This window comes from Puntigrus tetrazona, chromosome 3, assembly GCF_018831695.1.
Source record: "Puntigrus tetrazona isolate hp1 chromosome 3, ASM1883169v1, whole genome shotgun sequence".
Lineage (NCBI taxonomy): Eukaryota > Metazoa > Chordata > Actinopteri > Cypriniformes > Cyprinidae > Puntigrus > Puntigrus tetrazona.
The window spans coordinates 6,002-30,000 of record NC_056701.1 but is presented as its reverse complement, the minus strand read 5'-3'; the positions used below and the strand labels follow the sequence as shown (position 1 = coordinate 30,000).

Here is a 23,999-nt window from a genome sequence, read left to right as displayed (position 1 = left end):
ACACACACACAGGTTTTCATGTTTTATGGTTACTGTTCTACACCTTACAGGAAAATATTGCAATTTTAGAATTTCCAAATAATGAAATCCTGTCTGTTTTATAAGTTTGTTTCCACATGGAGACCTAAAAATGTCCACAAGGTCAACATTTACTGGTATTCCTACATTTGGTCCCATATCGTGACAAATACCACACACACACACTCACATAAAAGATAGATATAGATAGATCGATTTTATTAGTTAAAAGATAAATTCTGAAATTAATAAATACACAACATAATTTCTGCGGGAAACTAAAATCATAGGGCTATTGTAAGACTAAAAAACTTCAGTGTTGGGGGTAACGCATTACAAGTATGTAATAATATTACTTTTTTTCAAGTAACCAGTAAAGTAACGCATTACTTTTTAATGAATGTTTTTCCCATTTATTTACTGACAAGTCTGCATGTTGGGAGAAACCTTAAGGAGGAGAAGACTTAAGGAGGAGAAGACTTAAGGAGGAGAAGACTTGAGGAGGAGAAGACTTAAGGAGGAGAAGACTTGAGGAGGAGAAGACTTAAGGAGGGTCGATCTGAAGAAGATCAGCAGGATTCCTCTGATTCCTTGAGATCAGCCTGAAGACCGAACATCTGAATCTGATCAGTCAAACAGCTCCATGTCTAAATGTCCTTCAGGATCATCTCAGCTTTACTCGTGTCACTGAGAGATTCGCCTCACTCTGAGCTTCTCAACACAGACTGATTCGCGAATCAGATTGATCAGATCTGAGCTTCATTCGACCTCCAGATTCAGGATCCCTGAGAGAAACACATGATTCAGATTCAGAGTCTCAGATGAACTGAAGTGATTCAGTCAAACTCAGTTCAAGGCTTTCTAGCTTTGATTCACTCACCTGTTTTCTGAATCATCACGCTGAGCGATGCTCTGAAGACATCTGACGACAGATTGAAACTGATCATTAAATACCACAATATTCTCTTTATCAAGAGATTTAACAGCTTTGGTCACTGATTACATCAAATATGTTTTTAAGAGTCAAATCATAAGCAATATTTTCACTTATGATGTTAGTTTCATGTCAATCATAATTTAGTGACTTAAGTCTCTCTGATGAATGAAACGCTCACATCTCACCTGCATTTCTTTTTCTGCCTCAAGAAACAAATCAAGATGATGACAAGAACTGCGATAACAACAACAACAGCCCAAATCCACAGCCACTCATCTAACAGATGAAGAAATATGCTATAATAATAACAATATAGAGTTTCTTAATCATATTTTTTACTAGCATCATTGATAAAGAACGAACAGATCAGCTGAAACTCACCTGAGTTTGGAATCACTGCAGTTTCTGTTCCTCACTGAAAAACACATTCAGAATCATCATGATTCACTTGAAGATTCACACAAGATTCGGTTTGATCTGAATCAGGACACACTCTCACCTCTGAACGAGCTCACGTGACTGAAATGAGTCTGAAACAAAGGGAAGAAGCGTTAGAGCGGCGTTTATAATAAAACATGAATAATGTTGAGAGAGATTGAGTCGATTTACTCCATCAGCAGAATCACAGATGATCTCATGATTCAGATTCACACAGAGAGAAGAGACGAGACGATCAGACGAGACGGAAATAACAGGAGAGATCAGTTTCTGGGGATCTGATGGATCTGCTACCTTCAGTCCATCCTGATCAAATAAAACATATGAGTGTGAATGAGTGTGAGTGTGTGTGTGTGTGTGTGTGTGTGTGTGTGTGTGTGTGTGTGTGTGTGTGTGTGTGTGTGTGTGTGAGTGTGTGTGTGTGTGTGTGTGTGTGTGTGAGTGTGTGTGTGTGTGTGTGTGTGTGTGATTGAGGGACACCTCTGAATACCAGCTCTGCTCACAGCCTCCACCGAGTGTTTGATTCATCCTCTCATACAGAAAGCCCACAGCGCTCTCCATCTCTGCACACGTCACGTTGATCACTTCATACATGATTCAGCGCTGAAACAAAAGATGTTTAAAATCAGTTGTTGCGTTATGTTATTATTGCTTACTTACAACATTTAATCAAAAGGAAAATTTGAAGATGGAAAGAACCTCGTCTTTTAATGAATCTTCCAGTTCTGCATACCTTTAAAAACAATGGCGTTTAAGAAATCACAAGCCTCTACCGAAAACGAATATGTAATGTTTTTTTCGGAAGAAGTTAAACATAATAAAATGATAATTACATGGAAATATTAAGTCACTAGTTAAAGGGCAGCAGAGGGCGCCAGTGTCCCTCAAATAATAAAAGTAAATGAAAGCGTCTTATTTGAGAGTTAACTGTTTCTTACCAATATAATGGTAATATATTGAACAATTCAATAAAACAATTAGTGCTGTTGAATTTACATCTTTTGTTAACCAACTTAAAATGAAACACTAATATTAAGTGATAGTTTTATTTCGCGCTGTTTGAAAGACACTTTTACAGTAACAACCAGGCTTTTGGCTGGAATCATTAAATAATAGAATAATTAAAAGAAATCGAGCATCAGAGTATTAAAGACTCTGAGTCCCACGCGTTGTGTTTTTGGTAAACCTACATCTACTGATCCTGCACCATAAAGAAATCAATACATCGTTTTCACAATTAGTTTATAAACCCGCCAATTAAAGAGCGCTTCTCGGTTCACTCGAAAAGTAAAGCGTACCTTAAAGAAACCCGCGGCAGAGAGCAGACGTTTTCTTCTCTGGAAGCTTTCTGGAAGCGTTAGCGACCGTCCTCGGTGTTTAGGAATCAGAGAAAGGTAAAAAAAGAGGCGTGTTTAGAAGAAGACTGCGATGAGTCGACCGGAGATGACACTCCACACTTAGACCAGTCAGAGCGGTTTCTTTTTTGTTTTAAACATCCTGAAGAAATACCTGATTGAGGAAACTAGATCTGTGCAATATATTACCCTGACTTCCTTACGTATTAGAAAGCACATGGCTCCCCCTCCCTAAAAAAACCCATCCCAAGCTAACTATAATATAATAATAATAATAATATCTGTTGATATGTGTTTTGTGTTATAGATCAGGAGAAGGCACATTGTTTATGTAATGATATTACAGTGTTACCTTAAACATGTGAAATGAATGTCTGATGTTTAAGTATGGTTCCTTGCTGATCCCTGCACACTCAAATCTGAAGTAAAAAACTAAAAACGGTTGGCTTTATTTGTTAAGAACTGCAGTATGTCTTCTATTTTTTGGTCAGATTGAATGTTACTTTTGACTGATGGAGCGATTACAATAAATGTTTGAAAATGCTATTTGTTTAATAAAAGTAAGAACATGTAAGGTGACTATATAAACCAAGCAACAATAACTTATTGAAAATAAATCAAGCTTATGTATTAAACAAGCATAAACCCCAGTTCATCAGTTATCATGAAACTGATTGAATTCGTGTACATTAACTGAACATGAGCGGGTGAAGCTCCTTTTTGCATTAACTTTATGTGATTTAATTGATGGAAAATTGACGTCCAATAGAATTACATAAGTTTTGGGGATCTGTGAACGATTATATGATCGTCAACCAATGGGATGCCGGATTTTATTCTGTCCATCAACAAAGCGTTTTAACGCAACGAGCTCTTATAGGAAAACGATTTCCGACGTCACGACTGGCTCAACAAGTCTACACGTTAGATAACGTTCAAAAAGAGAGAAACATTTAAATAAGGAAAGATTAGGATAAGAGTAGGATGACGAGCCGCTCGCGACTGAAGGGGAGCTGTTCAAAGCACAGGCGTAACACCGATCATGACGTCACTTCCTGCAAAACAAACACATACACACAACCAGTCAAAAGTGTGAACCATACTGGGTTCATAACACCGATAAAGCACAACAAATAAGTGTGAATAATATACAAAATTGAAATGTACTTGAACCCAAACAAACTCGTTGTTTCTCACCGAAGTGGTTTTAGTTGTTCCCGCGGTCTGTGGAAAAACACACTCAAGTTGTGCTTTAATGGATTTCTTTCATATATTTTCACTGGTCACGAACACAGTTAGAGACGATCTTTTTCTGTTCTGTCTCTAAAGCTCTCTAAGAAACAAAATGATTAATGATTAATAATATTAGGATGACTGTGACCAAATTAAACGGAAGTTGACCTCTGAAACAGGTCTCGTGTTTTAGACCCGTTTCTGTAATGCATTAGACAGCAGTTCAGTGAAATGAAGTCTAGATTTGGTCGAAAACCGATTCATTTACTTAAATATATCTTCGATACAAAATCGCATCATTTGTACCATGAACTGTTTCATTTAGCTACACGATAAAGAGCAAATGTATCTCATGGACACAAAACTATAAATCATTGTCATTAGAAATCAGTCATTTTTACTAAACGAATCATTAGTCAAACCAATCATTTTAAATAGTTACGTGAAAATAATTCAGCGAACGAATGATCAAATTGTGCGCGCGATTCAGTGAAACGAAGCAGAGTTTATCTCATTATAGTATTTATTATTTTACCATTATAAAAGAAGAAACGAATTTATTATACCGGGGAAGCAGTTATTATACAGAGAGCACTATTTAGGAAAGAGAGGAAATGAATGATTTTAATGTATTGTTAAAAGCGCTGTATTAAATAATGCGTATAACGATAAAGATAAAAAAAGAAACGAATTATTATACTATGAGCATGATTTAGTAAAAGAAAGCTGTCGAATTATTATTGTGTGCATGATTTATTTATTTCTCCCTAACAGAGCTTAGAAAACTGAATGTTAAATTAGAAAGAGATGTTAAACATGACATGCTTTTTTATTAGCCTGAATAAAATAAGATTTCTATACATTTCTTTTGGAAGTCAAGTTCCATCTCTCATTCTAAAAGCGGCTTTTAAAATTCTATTTGTTTATTGATTGATTTATTGGTCTTTTTAGAAGTAATATCCCACATCTTTATTAAATGCTAATACCCATAAAAGCACCATGGGTTTAAAGAAGCAGTATAGAGCGCCCTCTAGCGATCTGAACTATTTCATTATTTCTTACTGATTTAAAGTTTTCAAATGTAACTTTAAAACTGCTACAACTAAAGGATACTTGTTTCTCATCTTCTGCACGTAATAAAATGATGAACTGCAGACAGTTTTAGGAGTTTAACTCATGGCTACATTTATTATTTTTCCTATTTGTGGAACAATTTCTGGTTTCGATGCAGCTTATCAATTAAATTCAAACAACATAGCGCTTATTTAGTGCAAAGGAAAAAAAAAACGTGTGTCAAATTTAAAATGACTTTTTAGAATTCAAGAATCTAGAATTTAAAGATATTCACCGATAGATCTAGATAGAAATCTTTATTACATTAAAATTCAGGAGGATACCCGCGTCAGATTCTTCATCTCCCATGATGCACCTGCGTCTCTTCGGTGTATTTTAAACTCCAGTTTTCTTCCTCTGAGGAGAGTAAACTTTCTTTCTCCCAGTGAAGCGTTTGAAGATGAGTTGGCCATGTGCCATAATTCAGTGTAAACTTCAAAGTAGAATTTGAGTTCTTCAAACGCAGCCGACAGCCAATGAGCGTCGAGCAGCTGTCGAGACAATGACGTTCGCGCCAGATTTTAAATATTGCTGACGAGGGCAGATGTGATTAGTCAGCAAAACAAGCGATGGACCTCAGAAGCTGAAACACACGTGGCAGCTGTTTAAAAGAAAAAACTATGGGAACTAAAGGGAAAAAACTTTTCAAGCATATATCTTGATTTATCGTCTCTCGATAACATACTTTTAATATAGAACAATTTTGAATATGCTGAATAGTAATCTTATAAAGTACTATATTATTCAAATGTGCTGCAATACTGAAGTGCAAACCAATACTGCCACCAAACTAATATTTATAATTAAACCAATTTTATTCATAAAAACTGATATGGGACATACATCCAAAGAAACTGGGAAATTGAAGACATTCACAAAGGCACAGGAGCAAAACCAAATGAGAACAGTCTTCTGCAGTAATCCTCTCTTGTTATTAAAACAATGAAACATTTCTGAATTTTTTAAGTGCACGTGATTACTATTTATATTTAAAAGATTAGGCTGCATGCATGAATCAGTGAAAATATTTCTTGATTCTTGTTAATGAATGAGGAACTGACCGGCTCAACCCTGCTTATCTTCAGCGGGTGCCCAGATATGGCTGTGACAAATATATATAGACCTACCATTGTCCATGGTTAGATCACGTTTGTTCCTAATGATGCTATTTATTTACTTTAATATTATGCTACACGTTATCTGATACACATTTGCAATAACCAGGATTTAATAAAAATCGTGTTGACTATTGTGAAATGTTAATATGCAACTTTATTGCAGTGTTCCAGACATAATAAATAAACGGCAATCTTAACATGCTTCCATGGATACCTTCACTGACCAGCCCTCTTTGCTCGTTCTTGTTCTTGCATTGAATTATTCTTATTATTCTAATTATTCACTGAACATTTACAACACACTTCTGAATAATGCATGCCCAGATCGCAGTGTGAGTGTCGCTGTACACATATATCTCAGTCTCACATCAGTAGAACAGATCTCAGATCTGAGGACAATTCTTTCTTCTGGTGTGGGATGTCCTCTGATACGCACTTTGCCAGGTGATGTTTTTCACCCCAGATTAGATATGGCTATCAGCAAAAGTCAAGTGAAGATATTATTACAATTGTTCTGCTCTGATTTGAGTATTTAAAGAGAACTGGCAACACATGAACTTCTCTCCTGTTTGCTGTGTTTTCAGCTACGCTGACTCCTTTGAAATTATTTTAGTATTTCAGGTTTGTCTTTCATGCTGATCGGTTTTGGTATTTCCCATAAATCTGCTTCAGGACAGATCACACCGGAAGCACCACTGAGCAACACCATTAGATTTGGGTTTTCAGTCTGTCTGCGACGGTGTAGCTCTCATGGTTATAGGAAAAAACATGTTTGTTATGAGTATGCAGGCGCAGCTCACTGAAAGATATTATAGCTATTTTGCATTTTGAAGTGCAATTCCTGTGTGATACCTGGTCCATGATGAGTGTAGAATTGAAGATATGGGATTTCCAGAATAATCAAATATCTAAATGAATACACAATCGATAGCTATGATCAGTTTTTCATTACAAATGAAATAATCAAGTCTACAATGAGAGTCGGGTGAAATGATTCATGGAGTCAGAGTTTTGATTGGAAACCAAATTTAAATGATTCAAAATCAACCTTCTACCACGCTGGACTTTAATTGGTAAATGCTGAACGCTAGACTTTTATTTAGTCCTCAGGTCAGTTTGACTCATCGTCAGACATTTACTTTGTTCTCTATCCTCATGCGTGAATAAAGTGAAATATTGTGCTGTTTTCCTCTGTGTGTTTTGGGAAGTACTCTGATAAGACTCAAGCAGTGAGAGTAATCTGCATGAGGGTATCTGTGTTCACAGAAACGGGCTTCTCTCCGGCTCTCCGAGGAAGACACGGACATCTTCAGACGACCTGCTGCTAGATGAGCTGAGATACGTCCTTGGTGGGCCACTTCACGCCTAAAAGCCAATTCCTGTTGTCATCTTCAGAGAAATGCTTTGAACTTATGTGTGTGGAGATAAAGGTTTAATTCTGTTTTCATGGGAAATTACAGTAAACAATTTTAAATACTCCTTTTCTGTGTGAATATCTGTTCAAATGTAGTCTGCTCATCACTTTAGTCATCTACAATGCTTCATAAATTATTCTAATATGCTGATTTGTTGCTCAAGAATTCTGATTTAAAAATTTATGCTCCAGATCTCCAGATCTTTGAATGGTGGTGTACACTACTGATTTGCAAAGAGATTTCTTTTCTTCATATTTTTACTGGCAAGAATGCATTATATCCATCTGAAGTGAGAGTAAAGATTTCTGTTTCAAATAAATGCCGTCCTTTGCACCCCGAAAAATAAAAGGCATTACAGTATCATGTTAGCGGGATTTCTGAAAGATCACGTGACGCTGAAATTCAAAGTAACAGTCAGAAATAAACAGCATTTTAACAGATATTCACACAGAAAAAACGCATTTTGAAATTGTGATGTGCAATATTACAGTTTTTACTGTATTTTTAATGAAATAAGTGCAGCAGAGGTGAGCAGAAGAGGCTTCTTTCCAAAACATCAAAAATCATGACATGCATGTTTGAGACTTACTGGTGCTATGGTTCACAGAGAGATTCACTCCAGTGCATGAAGGAAAAACGATTTCTACTTCAGTCATCCCTCACGTCAGACAGGTTGAACTCTCAAATCACAGAACAATTTTGGTCAGCGTTTGTTTACCATGAAAGATTTAAACACTGATTCCAGACTTTAGTCTCACAAAGTTGCATGTAATGTTTTTGTGATTTTAGGGACTGAGAGAGGATGATTCAAGCCTGTCGTTGCTATTTAAATGTTCAACACACGCTCATTAAAACATGTCAAAGCCACACAGCGTTACCATCATATCCCGCACGTGATAGTGAGACAAAGTGATTATTGCTTAATGTATATTTAACTTTTAGTCTCTATCTCTTTCTGTATATGAATACATACATGCATCACACCTGGCAGACCCACACACATCAAAGCAGTTTTGTCAGATACGGGCCTCATCTTCCTCACACACAGATTCTTCCTCACTCAAAGCAGCCTGATGTGTGTGTGTGTGTGTGTGTGTGTGTGGGCCAGATCCGACCCATATGCCCTCTGCCGTGTCCTGAACTCTCGAGCTAACAGTCAAACTCTATCCTGTTTCACGGCACAAGATAATCAGCTGATTTCGGCCAGATTTCTCCTCTTGGGTCATGCCTCGTGGTTCTGAAGATGATCTCAGGAGATTTCTGATGTGTGTTAAGGGTGGCTGAACTTCAGAGGATCGCGAATGAAAATCATCTGTAAATGATAAACAGTGCTTGAAGTTTAAAATATCACAAATCTTTTGTTTTAAAATAGTGGTTAGAAGCGTCTGGAGTGTGAAGCGCATGCAAGCGCGTGACTGATAATTTCTCAACAAAGAGGTTCAATGCTGCAGGATTGATTGTGCAATTATTTAAAGAAATGGTCCAAAATTAAAAATAATACCTGTATAAATGTCTTCTGCTGAACACAAAAATTGCATTTTGATTAAAAAAAAAAAAAGGAAACAGAACAGTTCTAGGAACCACCGACATTTACATTTCCTTTTTAAGAAATACTCACAATCACATAAAATTCTACTTCCTCAATTATATTATATATAAGATTCATGCGTTGCTCAGATTAGTACTAAAATGGGTGATTAAGGAAAAAGTGAGTTCAAAATGAAAGTCAAAGTTCGGTTTGTTAAAAGTTCTGCTGAAAGACGTGAACCTCAGCATCAGCCAGAGAACAGCAAGAAGGATAAGAGAGATTGCAGTGACAGAAACAGAAATCACTGTCACTAAAAGAAGAGATGAGTCAGGGACGGCAAGATCATCAGAGTCAAAGTGAAAGTAGCATAAATATCTCCATCAACGGCTTAAAAGCAAATGTCAAATTATGGTCCCTTGCTCTAAAAACTCCAAAAATGTTAACTTTGATCATCACATTTCATAAAAAGGTTTTTGAAATCAATCTCAATAACCTCCTTATTTACAGCCAGACTTGTTCTGTTAAACTTGACTGCAGTTCATTAGGTTGCATCTTTGAGTTTCTCAGACTGAAAGAAGCTTTTGTTCGTCCGTTGGTTCTGCTACAATGATATTAGCAGTCCTTGCTGACATTATGAGGAATTAAAGCTGTTTGATGGGATTGATGGATCTTGATCTGCAAGTTGTGATCGGTGAAAGAGGGCTGAAACCATGCATAATGCTTTCACGGGAAATCTGAAAAAGACAAAAGTCCATAGTCTAAGTGGACAATTCTGTAAAATGCAAAATATACAGTAATTATGAAAAGTATGTGTATTTATACACACACAGTCAGACATGTACCTGCACAAATGTCCAATTGATGCAACACCAAACATAATCTTTTCACTATAAAAAAGTATACATGAGTTAAGTAGCATTGATTAAATACATAAACAGCAGGTTAAAATCTCCTTTATTTGGTATCTTGGTGAAAACGATCCAGGTCGTTCTGGCTCTCAATGTCAGACCAGAAAGAAGTTCTCACAGAGTAAGTTACTCTCTAAATATGACCTTATTAGTTTATATGCAGTCCTTTGGCTCCTCCCTGTGGTCTTGTTTGTTAGTAACTTTTCAATTGAGCTTTAGGCACTTAGGTACTTTTAAATACTTTTAAGTTGCAACGAATGCCCGCAGCGGCAATTCTGCAAAAGATGAATATTAATAAATATATAAATCTTGGGAGAGGAGGGGGGCCCAGAGTAATATGTACCTCGACTACATCTTAAATACATCCAGATAGCGGCAGAGGAATCTAGAAGAGCGATTTTTTTCTTGCAAGTGTCTAACACACAAATCTTTCCAGTGACCCCGGAGAACTTGATAAACATGTTTAGACTGACTGAGTAAAACATAAAGGTGGTCAGAAGCAGGTGTTTCGAGAGAGAAAGAGCATATTTTTAAAGCATAAAAAAGGATCAAATCAAAATCAATAACATAAAAATGTTACAGTTTTAAACAATTTTATAAAACAGCGTGAATTTGGCCTGCTTTATGCAAAGGTTACCACACTGTGACCTGTGGAGGTGTGCTTAAATGAGGCGTTTTATCACGGTCTGGATCAGCCTTCAGTGTACTCTAATGCATTACAGATCAAAAGAAAAAAAAACATTGACAGTCAACAGGCACTTTTTTGTAAAATCAGATTTATCTAGTTTAGCCTAGACCTCTGGTTGAGCTGAGAGGAAAGTGTTTTCTGTAATGTTCTTTGAAGCCCTATGAAAACCAACTTGAAGCGAATTGAATAAATCAGTCTCCTCACTGAATCCCACACAACTTCTGCTTGGCTAGTGTCCCTGTGGCTCTGGCTGCGAGCCGGACAGCCTCTGTATGACTGATTCCTTTGCTCTCAGCCTGCTTTATGGCACTCTCTCTTTCCTCGCGTGTCACCACTACTTTCTTCAGAGCTCTGGCTAAAGCAGCAATCAACGAGTCCGTTAACGATCATGCAGCTTCGTGTCTCGATTCCTCTACTAAACTCCAGTATATCTTCTCCCCACTCCGCTTGAGAGACTTGTTTGTGTTCCTTCTTAAACTGCTTTCGCTTTTGTCAAGCTTCTTGTTCAAGATCTCCTGAATGTGTTTCTGAGTGTCTTCAAACATGCTGTTGGTGAAGTACGCCCGCTGCTTTCCTCCACCATCGACTCTATTTTACCGATCAAATCTTTGATTTGTGGATATCCAGCAGACTCGTTGTCCAGACAGAAGAACCGGTTTCCACAGCTGCGCATTTAGGGCCTGCAGATCAGAATTACCCAGCTGTAGAAACTCTTCGATGGTTTTATTTTCCTTCTCTAACTGATTTTTGTGAGTGAAGAGGATCATGGTGTATTTTTCTATCTGTTCTCCAAACAGTTCCTTCAGCTCCTGTACTGTATTTTTCTCCTCTTCGGTGAAGCGACCCAGTCTAATCACAATAATAAAAGCGTGTGGTCCTGGAGAAGCATATGTTATGCATTTCCCTATTTCCTTTTCAACCTCATCCTCAGTGTTTGCGGTATCATAAAGTCCAGGCGTGTCGCACCACCGAGATGTTTTTACCCATCCTCTCATTGGTTTCTAAGTGACACTGTTTTGTTTGAGAGTCTGAGCTGATGGACGATTCAAACACTTTTTTGCCGATGATGGTGTTTCCAGTGGCACTTTTCCCAGCTCCAGTTTTTCCCAGCAGAACCAGCCTGATCTGGTCTTTCCTATCAGGAATGGCTTGAATCTGACTTGGATCATCAGCTGGAGACACGTCTGAAACTACAACATTAAGATAATATCAGTAACACTGTATTTTGCGGTTTGTTTTGTATGCACATGCTATGTAATTATTGCAACAATTACAATAGCTTGGTAGTAACCCAGAAAGCTGATAATTTCATTAGATCTTTGGACACTTTAGTCTTATCAAAACACACACACAAATGTCTGGTCAGCTATTGCTGTGGGGACTCTCCATAGGTGTAATGGTTTTTATACAGTACAAACTGTATTTTCTATGGCCCTACACATAAACCTACCCTTACAAGAAACAACAGGCATGCTGACTTTCTCAAAAATCGATAAATAAAGGAAATAATTCTGATTTATAAGCTTTTGTGCCCATGAGACCTCGAATTAGGTCCCCACTGTGACACGAGTCCCCATGAAAACACACACAAAGAAATCAAAACAAGATGTACACATACAATTTACACGAATCTCCTGCTGTCCCTCCTTTTCATTTCCTCCATGATAAACTTCCCTCCGTTCTCCACCGTCATGTTGTCAATCTTCTGCAGCAGCTCTCGTATCTGACTGTCTGATTTTCTCTTGTTATCTAAACAGTGAAACTTTCTCCGCATTCAGTCACCAGTCGCTGGAGATCCTTATGTTCTTCACTGTCCAGATATTGCTCAATGCTTTGTGGTTCTTCCAGCTCCTCCAGTTCATCTCCTCGTAAACAGAACCATTATGTACTTCTGAACTTTAGGACCAAAAACCTTTGATAAAATGCAGGATCTCTTCCTCGCTTTCCACAGTTTCCTCCAGAGGAACGGTGAGCAGGACGGCGCTGAGACCCGCTGAACATCGAGAGACCAGCTTCTCTTTCCGTTTCTTCAGCTTCTGATCACTCAAATCTTGATCCAGTAAATCCGGACAATCGATCACGGCAACCTGCTTCCCACAGATTTGTGTTTTACCATCACAAATTTTCGTTTCATGTTTCGGTCTTGTGTTTGTGAACTTGAACTTTTTTCTCCCAGTAACGTGTTTCCAGATGAGCTTTTCCCAGAACCCTTCCTGCCCATCAGAAGAATCCGGATCACTGGATCATCTGTAATACATCAAATAAAAAATATGATACAAGACATCTATATTTAAGAGAAATATATTTCAGCCAGACTTCAGTCAGCCAGTAGAGGTCATGAAGTTAGTGATAGCAAGGCCTGGCCATTTAGAGGAAAAATATGATTGGTCAATTTTTTTGTCAGTTGAAATTACACTTCCATTGATTTATTATTGCCTTTGATTCATATATTGACAGATTCCCACTGATTTTATTAATACAGATTTATTTTATGGTCACAAAATGAAATGATTTTAAACTGATAAAACCACAGTTAATTTTTGCAATGGTTGCAATATCCAATATGTATTTTATATTGCATTAAGCCTAAATGTACCTGTTTTGTGGAAACTGTGTGTTATTGTAACAAACCCAAAGTAGGGATTGTGCCACAGCTACCATTAACTGACAATATTGCTGATTACCAAAATAAGTTGTGAATAATTTGTAATTTGTGAATTTCTAGTTGCTTGTAAATAACTGACTTCAACAATAAGATGGATGCTGAACTTGGTCATTACATTTATGCATAACACATTACAATAAGATTTCATTATTTAAAGTTAGCAAAACTATAACAGGAGCGAACAATACATTTATTATTTAGCAATCTTTGTTAATATAAATTGATGAAAATACAGTTGTATATGCATGTTAATTTATAATCCAACTTGTGATTTTAATAATCCATTAGTAAAAGATGAAATTAACAATAGGATTAATAAATGTTTTAGAAGTGTTACTATATATAAATGCATCTGTATACAAAAAGCCACAATAGCAACTTTAACAACCTAGTGTTTACTATTCAAATGGAATAAAAGCTTGCAATAAAAGATCTCTCCACCACCCAAATCTGGCCCTGTCCATGATACAGATTTTTTTAATTTATTTTTAATTAATTTATTTTTTTGCTGACCAATTTGTTTGGAATAGTTGTTAAAGAAACTGCAATATTACGCATTTTCTTAATGCTTAGATTGTTCCATGTTATTGTAGCTTAGCCTGCTACATTTCCAGAAGGATAGATAGCTTCAGTGCACTAAAGCTTTATTTAATGAAGAGCAACTGTTAGCTTAGTTCACTACATTTTCCAAGTAGCCTGGCAAACACTGGGCGCAGAACACTACAACTTAGATAATCGTGAAATAGAAGCCATTTGAAAAAAACATAGAGCGGTTCAGTCATCTTATAGCCTACCTGCAGATGAGGAAGTCCTCTCCGCCATGTCAAACGAGTGCGGTTCAACACGGACTACAACGATAACGCTTCTGACAAAACAAGTGCATCACAAAGCATTCGAAATCACACTCTATGAAATAAACATATCGATATTTTGATCCAAGGAAACAGCAGATGGGTTCCAGCACCTGTATAGTTACTTACTTTCAGTTTTGTCTGCGTAGACGTGCTCCTCCTCAAGACAATTATTAACCTTTGAACGGGTTCGGCTTGAAACGGCGATGCACTCGAAATATGACGCTTTTTGAGATTCGGCGAAGAACCGATCGGTGTTACGAGATTTTCATTTTCTGAGATATTCGGTTTCGTGCGCTGGTAGCGAAACTGAAAATCCCAGTTCCGCTCGATTTCAGAACATTTAGTGGATCTGTGGAGTGCTGAGTACAAATGAACGTGGGGTTAGTTGTAACACACATAGTTTAAGTAACTCCACGAATACTTTCATAATTCCCATGATTACTTACATTTTATTGATATATTACAAAGAATCAAACAAACGTCTTTTTAAACTAAGTAATAACTACGCCCACCAACGTGAGATCGGCATGGTCATCGTTACAAAAACATCAGTTCCAGCGGCGCAGATAGTAAAGTTTACAGTGATTGTATTTTGACGGTTTCGCTTTCTAACAATTTTTATCCCTTTAAAATGTTAAATTACATCATAAAAACATATATTTACAATTTGCACTTGAATAATACTGCTATATTCAGCTCCAGCTATAATAGTGCGGCCCAACTGGCTCATCTTGGTGATCCTCTGTTCCCTCACTGCTTACATCTACAAGTTCATCTGGGTGATATTTACAGCTATAAAGTTTGCCACAACCGCGCGTTACGGTTTATTTTAAAAAAATGCGTCACGTCAACGCTTCACAGAAAACACATTACAGATCACATTACTTTTCCAGTGTTGTGTGAACACGTTTGACACCTAGATGATTAAAAATTCACTCAAATTTCATAACAATTGCTGACGCTGAATACTAACATTTAAATTAATTTTTTTTTGTGTAAATGGCGATCCTTAAACTTTGCCAAACGTATGTGTTTTAACGCCACTGGAGTGTACCAGAGAAAGATGGGCATTTTACTTAATCAAAACCTGAGTGCCAAACCAAATGTGCATACTACCCATCCTAAATGTTAGTAGTTTAAGACTATTGGGGGCAGATAGTATGGATAGAATGCATACTGGGACGCAGGGAAACATGTTCTGAGATCAGAAAGGAAAATGATTGACTAATAGATACAAACATAGACTGAAAAAGATGAACGACAAGACTCCACTTCGTTCCACTATAGAAAGTGAAGCCAAAACATTTGATTGCATAATGTTTTCTCATTGGTTTTCTCATTCTCATAAGTGTTAAGGTAGATGTGAATTACGCCAGTCTTTCATAGTATTTTACAAGATAGCTAAGCATTAAAGAACTATCTAAAGTGCCAATAACAGAGTTGAAGCAGTGGCTTATTTGGAGCATTGAAAATGATTGGTTTAATTATACTGTATGTAACATTTTGGAAAGGTTCATATCATGGTAAAAACAAATGTACAATGTTAAAATATAATGACTTGATTTGAAAGATAATGTACATGTTAGCATTTCTGATAAATTTATTTCAGAAGAAGTGAAAGATAAGTAAATAAGCAGCCACTCACATACAGAAAAAGATTTTAATGCTTGTATTTTCTGATTTTCAAAACATCAAAAGAAGTCCCGATACAGATTCTTAAAATTATGGGAACGCTAAGCTTAATTTATTGCTTTGTCTTTGCTTTATTGAAACTAGCAATGCTAATTTGGATATTTTATCACAAAAGCCCAAAACATACAGTTAAAACCACCAGCTTTGCTATGACTATAATCTCGGACTCTGACTGACAATTTTTGTGGTCAGTGTTTAGCAGCTCAGTTTGGCTGCAGCGCATCTCGAAGTGTATCCAGAATTTTCTGAAGCTCCTCTGTCATCTCCTTTATTTTTGTCACAAACTTCATGGTCTCAGACTTCAGCTCTTCTGCCTGCTGAGCATCTGAAGGCAGCAGGTTCGTTGTCTCACTGTTGTTTGGCCCCTGGTCAGTCGACCCAGCAGTTTGGTTGCTTGTGGATTCTGATTCTCGTTGGTTCTCTCTTTGTGCATAATCTTGGCGGATGTTGTGGATTTCCCTGGAGTCCAGAAAAACAAAGAAGACATCAACAGCTACAAAGAGTGCAGACAAGACTCCAGTAGCTGCTTCAGCCAAACGAACAGCTCTCGCAGCCTGAGCTGCGACCTTTCCTACATTTACAACTTCAATTAGACGGAGAATCTCCGGATTCCTCCCAGTCCTCGCCCGAGTCGAGCTCCAGCATTTGCACCAGGGCTTGCATTGGAAAACGAGTCATCACTTGTGGACCACTGCTGCAAAGTTTCCACGGCTGTCTGGATGTTTTGGATGCAGCAAACTGTGGAACTGAATTTTTCTTGGAACTCTTTTATGAGCGTTTTGATCTTTTGTCGATTGGTTTTCTGGTTAACCATGTTTGTTATATTGCTGGCGCCAGCTGTTACTCCTCCAGCCACTGCCGCACCGATTCCCACACCAGTTACTATCAGAGATGCTCCCAGAGTGAATGGAGAGAGAATAAGTCCAGCTATGGATGTGATTCCTCCAGCCAGTCCTAGGACACCTCCGGTGAGGCTGCCTACAGTTGTTTTGAAATGGACTTTTTCCAAATCATCAGCCAGGGCTCTCAGTTCCTCTAGTGTCCTATAAAGGGACTTAATAGTTTGCATGTTCTGGAAAAAGAAAAATTTCATCAAATCAGATTTTTTGCAATTTGTATGAACAAGTCAATATTTTTATAAGGTAACTCACCTTTTCACGGAGATAGAGAATGATAAAAGGTCTGGTCAAGATCTCACTGACAGATGGGCGATTTGCAGGATTGGTCTGAAGTACGTCTGTTACCAGTTGGCGAAGATCCTCAGAGAAAGTCTCAGGAAGAGCTTTATAAGAGGATGTGAGTACCTTTGTAACAGTTTCAACTGTGAATGTTTCAGGGAACTAAATGGGGACAAAAAATTAAGCTTACTCAGGTGTCAAAACCGAATTACTTCCGTCTACACTATCAGTGTTTACATTCCACCCAGCGCTAATGCTAAGGAGGCTCTGAGCGAGCTATACAGAGCTATTAGCGAGCTGCAGAATGCTCACCCCGATGGACTATTTATCATCACTGGAGATTTCAATCACGCAAATGTGTTCCATAAATTGTTTATACAAACATTCCCGGCGCGTATCGTGCGGAGCCCCGCCCCCACCTCGGCTACTCAGACCACATCTCTGTTATGTTGATTCCAGCATACAGACCACTCATCAGACGCTCTAAACTGGTTCTGAAACATTCTAAAACCTGGCCAGTAGGATCCATCTCTGCTCTTCAGGACTGTTTTGAGTGTACTGACTGGGAAATATTTAGGGAGGCTGCAACCAATGGCGATTGCATTGACTTGGATCTGACTGGCTACATTGAGAAGTGCATTGATGATGTGACCGTCTCCAAGACCATCACAGCACATTCTAACCAGAAGCCGTGGATGAATGCTAACATGCGTGCTCTCCTGAAGGAGCGAGACTTCACCTTCAGAGCAAATGACCGGGTGGCCCTGAAAACAGTGAGGGCGAAACTGTCCCGAGCTATCAGAGAAACTTAGCGCGTTTATGCTAAAAGAATCCATGGCCACTTCCAGAACAGCAGTGACTCACAACGCTTATGGCAGGGCATTCAAGCAATCACCAACTCCAAGACAACTTCACCTGTCTGTGATGGTGACGCCTTCCTACCAGATGCTCTGAATGACATCTATGCATGTTTTAAAGCACAGAATAAGACAACGGTGAGGAAGTCCACCCCTCATACTAACGATCTGTTACTCTGCTTCACCACAGCTGATGTGAGTAAAACACTTTATAGAGTTAACCCACAGAAGTCTGCTGGACCAGACAACATTCCAGGCAGAGTACTAAAGGAGTGTGCAGAGCAGCTAGCTGATGTCTTCACTGATATCAGCTCTGTCATTCTGAGGTGCCTCAAAACAACAACGATTGTCCCGGTGCCTAAGAAGTCTGTGGTTTCCTGCCTGAATGACTATGGTCCCATCACACCAATTGTGATGAAATGCTTTGAGAGGCTTGTCATGAGGCACATCAAGTCACAGCTACCACCTTCACTTGACCCACTACAGTTTGCGTATCGTCCAAACCGCTCTACAGACGATGCTATCACAACAACCCTTCATCTTGCCATCTCCAAAGGAAACTACGTCCGAATGCTGTTCATTGACTTCAGTTCAGCATTCAATACCATCATCCCTCAACAGTTTATAGAGAAGCTGAGCCTGCTGGGCCTGAACACCTCTCTCTGTAACTGAATCCTGGACTTTCTGACAGGCAGACCTCAGTCAGTCCAGATCGGGAACAGCATCTCCAGCACCACCACACTGGACACTGGAGCTCCTCAGGGCTGTGTGCTCAGTCCACTGCTGTTCACTTTGCTGACTCACGACTGTGCAGCGATGCACAGCTCCAATCACATAATCATGTTCGCTGATGACACAACCGTGGTGGATCTCATCAGCAATAACAACGAGTCAGCATACAGAGATGAGGTGCAGCAGCTCACAACTTGGTGTAGAGCCAACAATCTATCTCTGAACGTTGACAAGATTGTTGACTTCAAGTGAGGAAAAAGTGACCATTCTACGCTGTTCATCGGCCTGGTTTGGGAATTGCACTGTATCGGATCGCAAGACCCTCCAAAGGATAGTGAGGACAGCTGAAAAGATTATTGGCATCTCTCTGCCCTCTATCATGGACATTTACGCCACACGCTGCATCCGCAAAGCCCACAATACAATACGCCACACATCTTTCACACACATTATTCACCCTCCTGCCATCTGAAAAGAGGTACCTGAGCATTCGGGCCCTCACAATCAAACTGCTGAATAGTTTCTGCCCACAAGCCATCAGACTCCTCAATAACCACACCTTAATGGACTTCCTTTCCCATGAGCATTTTTGCACTTCATATTTATTGTTGTTTGTATTTTGTGCACACTTTGCACTTTATGTGGCTAAGGACTGTTTTAGCTTAGTATGTGAGTTTTTTGTGTTGTGTGTGACTTTATGTAGCACCAGGCCCAGGAGAAACGTTGTCTCATTTCACTATGTGCTGCACCAGCTATATGTAGTTGAAATGACAATAAAAAGCCACTTGACTTGACTTGACTTGACTTGAAAAACAGGCTCAAACAAAAACATACAGGCTCTATTTCCAGTGCAACAGAACAACAATTCCAATATAGTAGGAATGATAGAATGCCATTCCCTATACATCTTTTGTGCTGATTTCAGTTTACTTAAGTTATATTTGGCAGATTCCAGGATATATAGTAGGTCATCTGTGTATTCTATGCATACAGAAAATTTGCATACTATGCACAGCATACATACAGGAAATAGTATGATAGTATAGTATCTTGAACACATATCTAGTCTCAAGAGCAAAGGAAAGAACATTTCCTCTCCAGTATCCTTTTGGCTAACATTGAACTTCTTCAACATTTTTCTTTACAAATGAACTTGAACACCCACCCACTGCGATGACAGAGCTTAGAAGTGCCAAGACTGTTTTTGACATAACTCTCATATACACCTGGGAGAGCGAGTGAACACAGCCTAATTTTTAGTTTTTTAGTCAACTAACCCTTTAAACAAACATTTGTAAAAAAATTTGTAAAAGATCAGGACATGTGCCATTTCAAGTTGTAACCTCATACATTCGCGAAAATTGCAGTTTTGTTTAAAATATGCACCAAAAATATGCTATTTAAGTTTATGCATTATATTGAATTCACTGCAATATGTTAGAACATTCAGTCTGATGAAAGAAAAATCACCGCACTCTCCAGCATGCACAGCTCATAGATGACACACCCCAACATCCAGACTTCACTGTGAAAGTTATTAATGGCACAGTATAAATATACAGTTTGAACGTATACTCTATAGCTGTAGACAGCATTGCAGTTTCAAGGCATTTTATTACGTTTTTTCATCATAAGGTTGGCTGCTCAAAATCTCAGGTGCGATATATGAAGAAGGTGTATTTTCTGCTACTTGATCTTCAGTGGACCTGATCAAAATAAAGAAATTAAAATTAAATACAGAATACAGGTCATAAAGCACAGGTGCATATGAGATTTTGTTATGCATTAAAGAGTTATTAAATTAAATGAACAAACAATACCGTTGATGGACCACTCCAAACTCTCCAAGACGGATGGTTCCAAATGTAGTGAAGAATATACTCTGTCATAAGAAAACGTTTTCTTAACAAAAATGATGTGTTTGTTTGGTTGAATTGAATTATTAAACTCAGATGATATGTATAGATGAGTTAAATCTGTACCTTGGGTTTCAGGTGTTTATGCAGAATCTGTTGATCATGCAGGTACTTTAGAGCCATGCAGATCTTCACAATCCAGCCCAGAATCTGTAATTCATATTTAAAAAACTTTAAAATGCTACACGCTTGTCTATATAAGGTCTAGCAGCTGAAAGCGCATACCAGAGCAAAAGAACTGTCACCAACATATGGGTTATGAATACTTTCAAAAGACACTGGATATTATGAGAAACATCATTGTTTATTGCTATGCTAGCTGTTCTCTGACGTATATCTCAAGATTTTAAAAGGTCCTATAGATTTGGGGATTGCTTTATTTTGTGTTTGGGCAGTTTTGAGGCCCATTACGAACCAATATCCTGTTCTCACCCAACCAAAGGGGCAGTCCTAGCACGCTCAGCCCTGTCATACAATTAGATTTTTTTTTATATTGTGAACTGTCAACCCAATCAGCCGTGGCTAATGCACCCAATACTGGATCCTCGTCCGTCACCTCTAATGAACCCGTCTTAGAGCGTGTCTGTCCTGTTAATCCAATCACTGCCATAGAGACAACTCTGCTTTCTGTGTTCTCTCTAATGTGTACGAAACGTCTGTCTTCCCTGATCAATTCCATGAACCTTTTGGGAGTTATGAATCCTGTTAATCCTGTTTTCTCAAATGTGTTTTTGAACCCTCTGCCTTGCCAAACCCAGTCAGTAATCCTGTAAGTGATCTTGAAGATTACGATCTTTGCCCGTGTTAAAAAGTTGAGACTTTTCAACAATCTACAATATACCTCATTCTCAGAAAACGTCATGATATCCGTCCTTTTCTTTTGGATTTTCTGAGCGAGATCTCCACCTTCACAGTGCTCCAGCACAAGATACAAACAGCCCGAAACTGAAAGCAGATTCATCACAGTTTTTAAACCAGTAATATTAAATCATTAATTTAACACTGAATGCAACTTATGAATGAAAGTGAACAGAATTTATTTAGAATTTTCTCCACCTCTGATAAATTCCTTGTGCTGGACAATGTGTGGGTGATCGAGACGGGAGAGAAACATTGATTCCTCCTAAAAACAGACATTGAGCCGCATCTATTTATAGCTTTTTGTTTACAGTACATATATTTAAAGCAGCTTTACAGCAATCAAGAGGGAAGTTTTCAAGTACCAGTTACTTGATAAAGCTGCTACTTTAAATGAATAGTTCACCCAAAATGAAATTTATCTCATGATTTATTTACCCACTCTTAAGACACCCTAGAAGATTATGATTATTTCTTGTAAAAATACAATGTTATACAAAAAACAAAAACGACAATAACAAACAAAAAAACTAATATATATATTTTTTGATGGATGAATTTATTTTCTTGGACTTCAAATTTTTAATAGAACTAAGAGAGTCGTATGTCTTGACGGTGACTTAAACATGGGCTAGTTTTCATTTTTGTGAGAATGTAGTTATTTCTCTTTCTCCTCATTTAAGTCTCATGAAACCTATCTTACCTGGTTATCGTTTAACTTTTTAATGACAAACTGTTCACCGCCTTCATTTTTCACCAGGACCTTATTCTCCTCTTCGCTCACTAGAGAGTAGCCGTGTTCTTTCAGAGCTGACAGCTTGTTGCCCATTGCTGGAAAATTCTGCAAAACAAAACGTTTAAGAGAGGAATATATTTGTGTTTATTTAAAGGATTTTGTTAAGCACGGTTCTCGTCTTTGATATGCGTGTGGTTTTTGTCCTGTTTGCCTGCCAGCCTGCAAATATATTGTTTATTTCGTTTCTGAGAAGTGTTTTCGTTGACCTTATGCTCGTTGCATGCTCTCATGCCGTATTTTCAAGTATTTTGAAGTTCTCCTTCAAAAGTATTGATACACTCCACCCTGTTAAACAAGTTTCAGAAGGATATCCATGTGAACTGCTCTTTTTGCTCTTCACACACACATCTTCTGGCACTGTTCTTACGTCAGAAAGTCGTCTGTGTGTTTATCAAACAAAAGCTACTCTTTAATTTGAATTAGCGTTTAAAAGAAAATAGTTTTGGGATATTTCAGTCAAGGTGATGTGAATAACGAAGCCTTTGTTATTAATCTACTTATCTTACTCAAGTTTCACATTCTCCTGTGTCACAGCGTTTTATAAAGATCTGGAAACATATTTTTATACTATTCAAAGAAACCCTAATAGAAAGGCGATCAGAACTGTCCGGTTGGGTTCTGTCTCTAAAATTTTGACTGTATATGTCTCTGATTGTTTTTGTTTCTTTTCTTTATTCTTTTTTTGATTCTTTTTTAATGCCTATTGTTTTTTTTTCTGTATTTGTTGTTCAATGCATAAATAAAAAGCCAAAAACAACAACAACAACGACAATAAAACAAAGAAGAACAAGGTTAACACCAGGAGGATGAGGCTGTGATCGGAGCTGTGTGTGTTTGTTGGTTTTACAGTAACGGACATGACGTCTGCATCACAGGGTTGAAAAAACGGAACGATTTATGTTTACACAGCGTTTTTCGGTTGATTTTTGCAACCATAAAATGACGTAATAAAATAAAATAACCTAAAAAATAACTGTAAAACTATCTTTTTAAATAAAATGTTGCGGATGCTAATAGTACATTTTAAGGACCCACGGAAACAGCTTAATATCGCGAATATTTATTAAGAGACTGAACAGGAACAACTGGTTATCATCTCACACCCAATCCACTTCCCTTTGCCCACTTATTGAACCCTTTCTTACACTACTAATATTCATGGCTCATACTCGCTGGGACAGAGGGATATGCTTGGAAACAATATTTCCATTGTTGCATTCGTTATGGCAGGCTTTAACATTCATTGACTATTTACAAGCTTTTCAGTTCATGGTATAATAAAGTGAAGTATATAACGATATTGCACTGCAATGATTGTGTGCTTTGATGCTTTTAATAAACGCAGCACAGCTTTCAAATTCTGTCAGTTGTATCAAGAAATACAAATTATAAATGCGTTTTTCCTCTTTTATGCTAAAAGTACGTTATAAGTTGATAGATAATGAAGTGCAGGAACACAGTAAAACCATTGCTGTATCCTAACAGGAACAAAAAACAGCTAAAACCAGCCTAGTGGGAATTTCTAATCTTACTATAATATAGCGTATTAAAACAGGGTTAAGAGAGCTAAAGCTCCCCCACAGGGATGTCGATTGGCTGTGAGCTGATAAAGTTTTTTTTATGACAGTTAATATCATATTCTCGATATTAAGCCGTTTCTGTGGGTGCTTGAAATCGACTCTTATTAGATGATGATCAGA

The 23,999-nt window shown here is 37.9% G+C and overlaps 1 protein-coding gene and 1 pseudogene across 1 annotated transcript; both read right to left on the bottom strand.

Annotated features, from left to right (window-relative positions):
* Nucleotides 1-9,575: 9,575 nt before the first annotated feature.
* On the bottom strand, nt 9,576-14,581 carry LOC122332193 (annotated as a pseudogene).
* A 1,263-nt stretch (nt 14,582-15,844) lies between these two features.
* LOC122331645 (serine/threonine-protein kinase PLK4-like) lies at nt 15,845-22,922 on the bottom strand. Its single transcript, XM_043229161.1, is given in 10 exon segments — nt 15,845-16,572; nt 16,575-17,034; nt 17,114-17,302; nt 20,200-20,254; nt 20,349-20,435; nt 20,550-20,611; nt 20,712-20,795; nt 21,487-21,590; nt 21,702-21,768; nt 22,207-22,922. Coding segments are annotated over 10 exon segments (1,641 nt in total). The 5' UTR covers nt 22,333-22,922; the 3' UTR covers nt 15,845-16,165.
* Nucleotides 22,923-23,999: the final 1,077 nt, after the last annotated feature.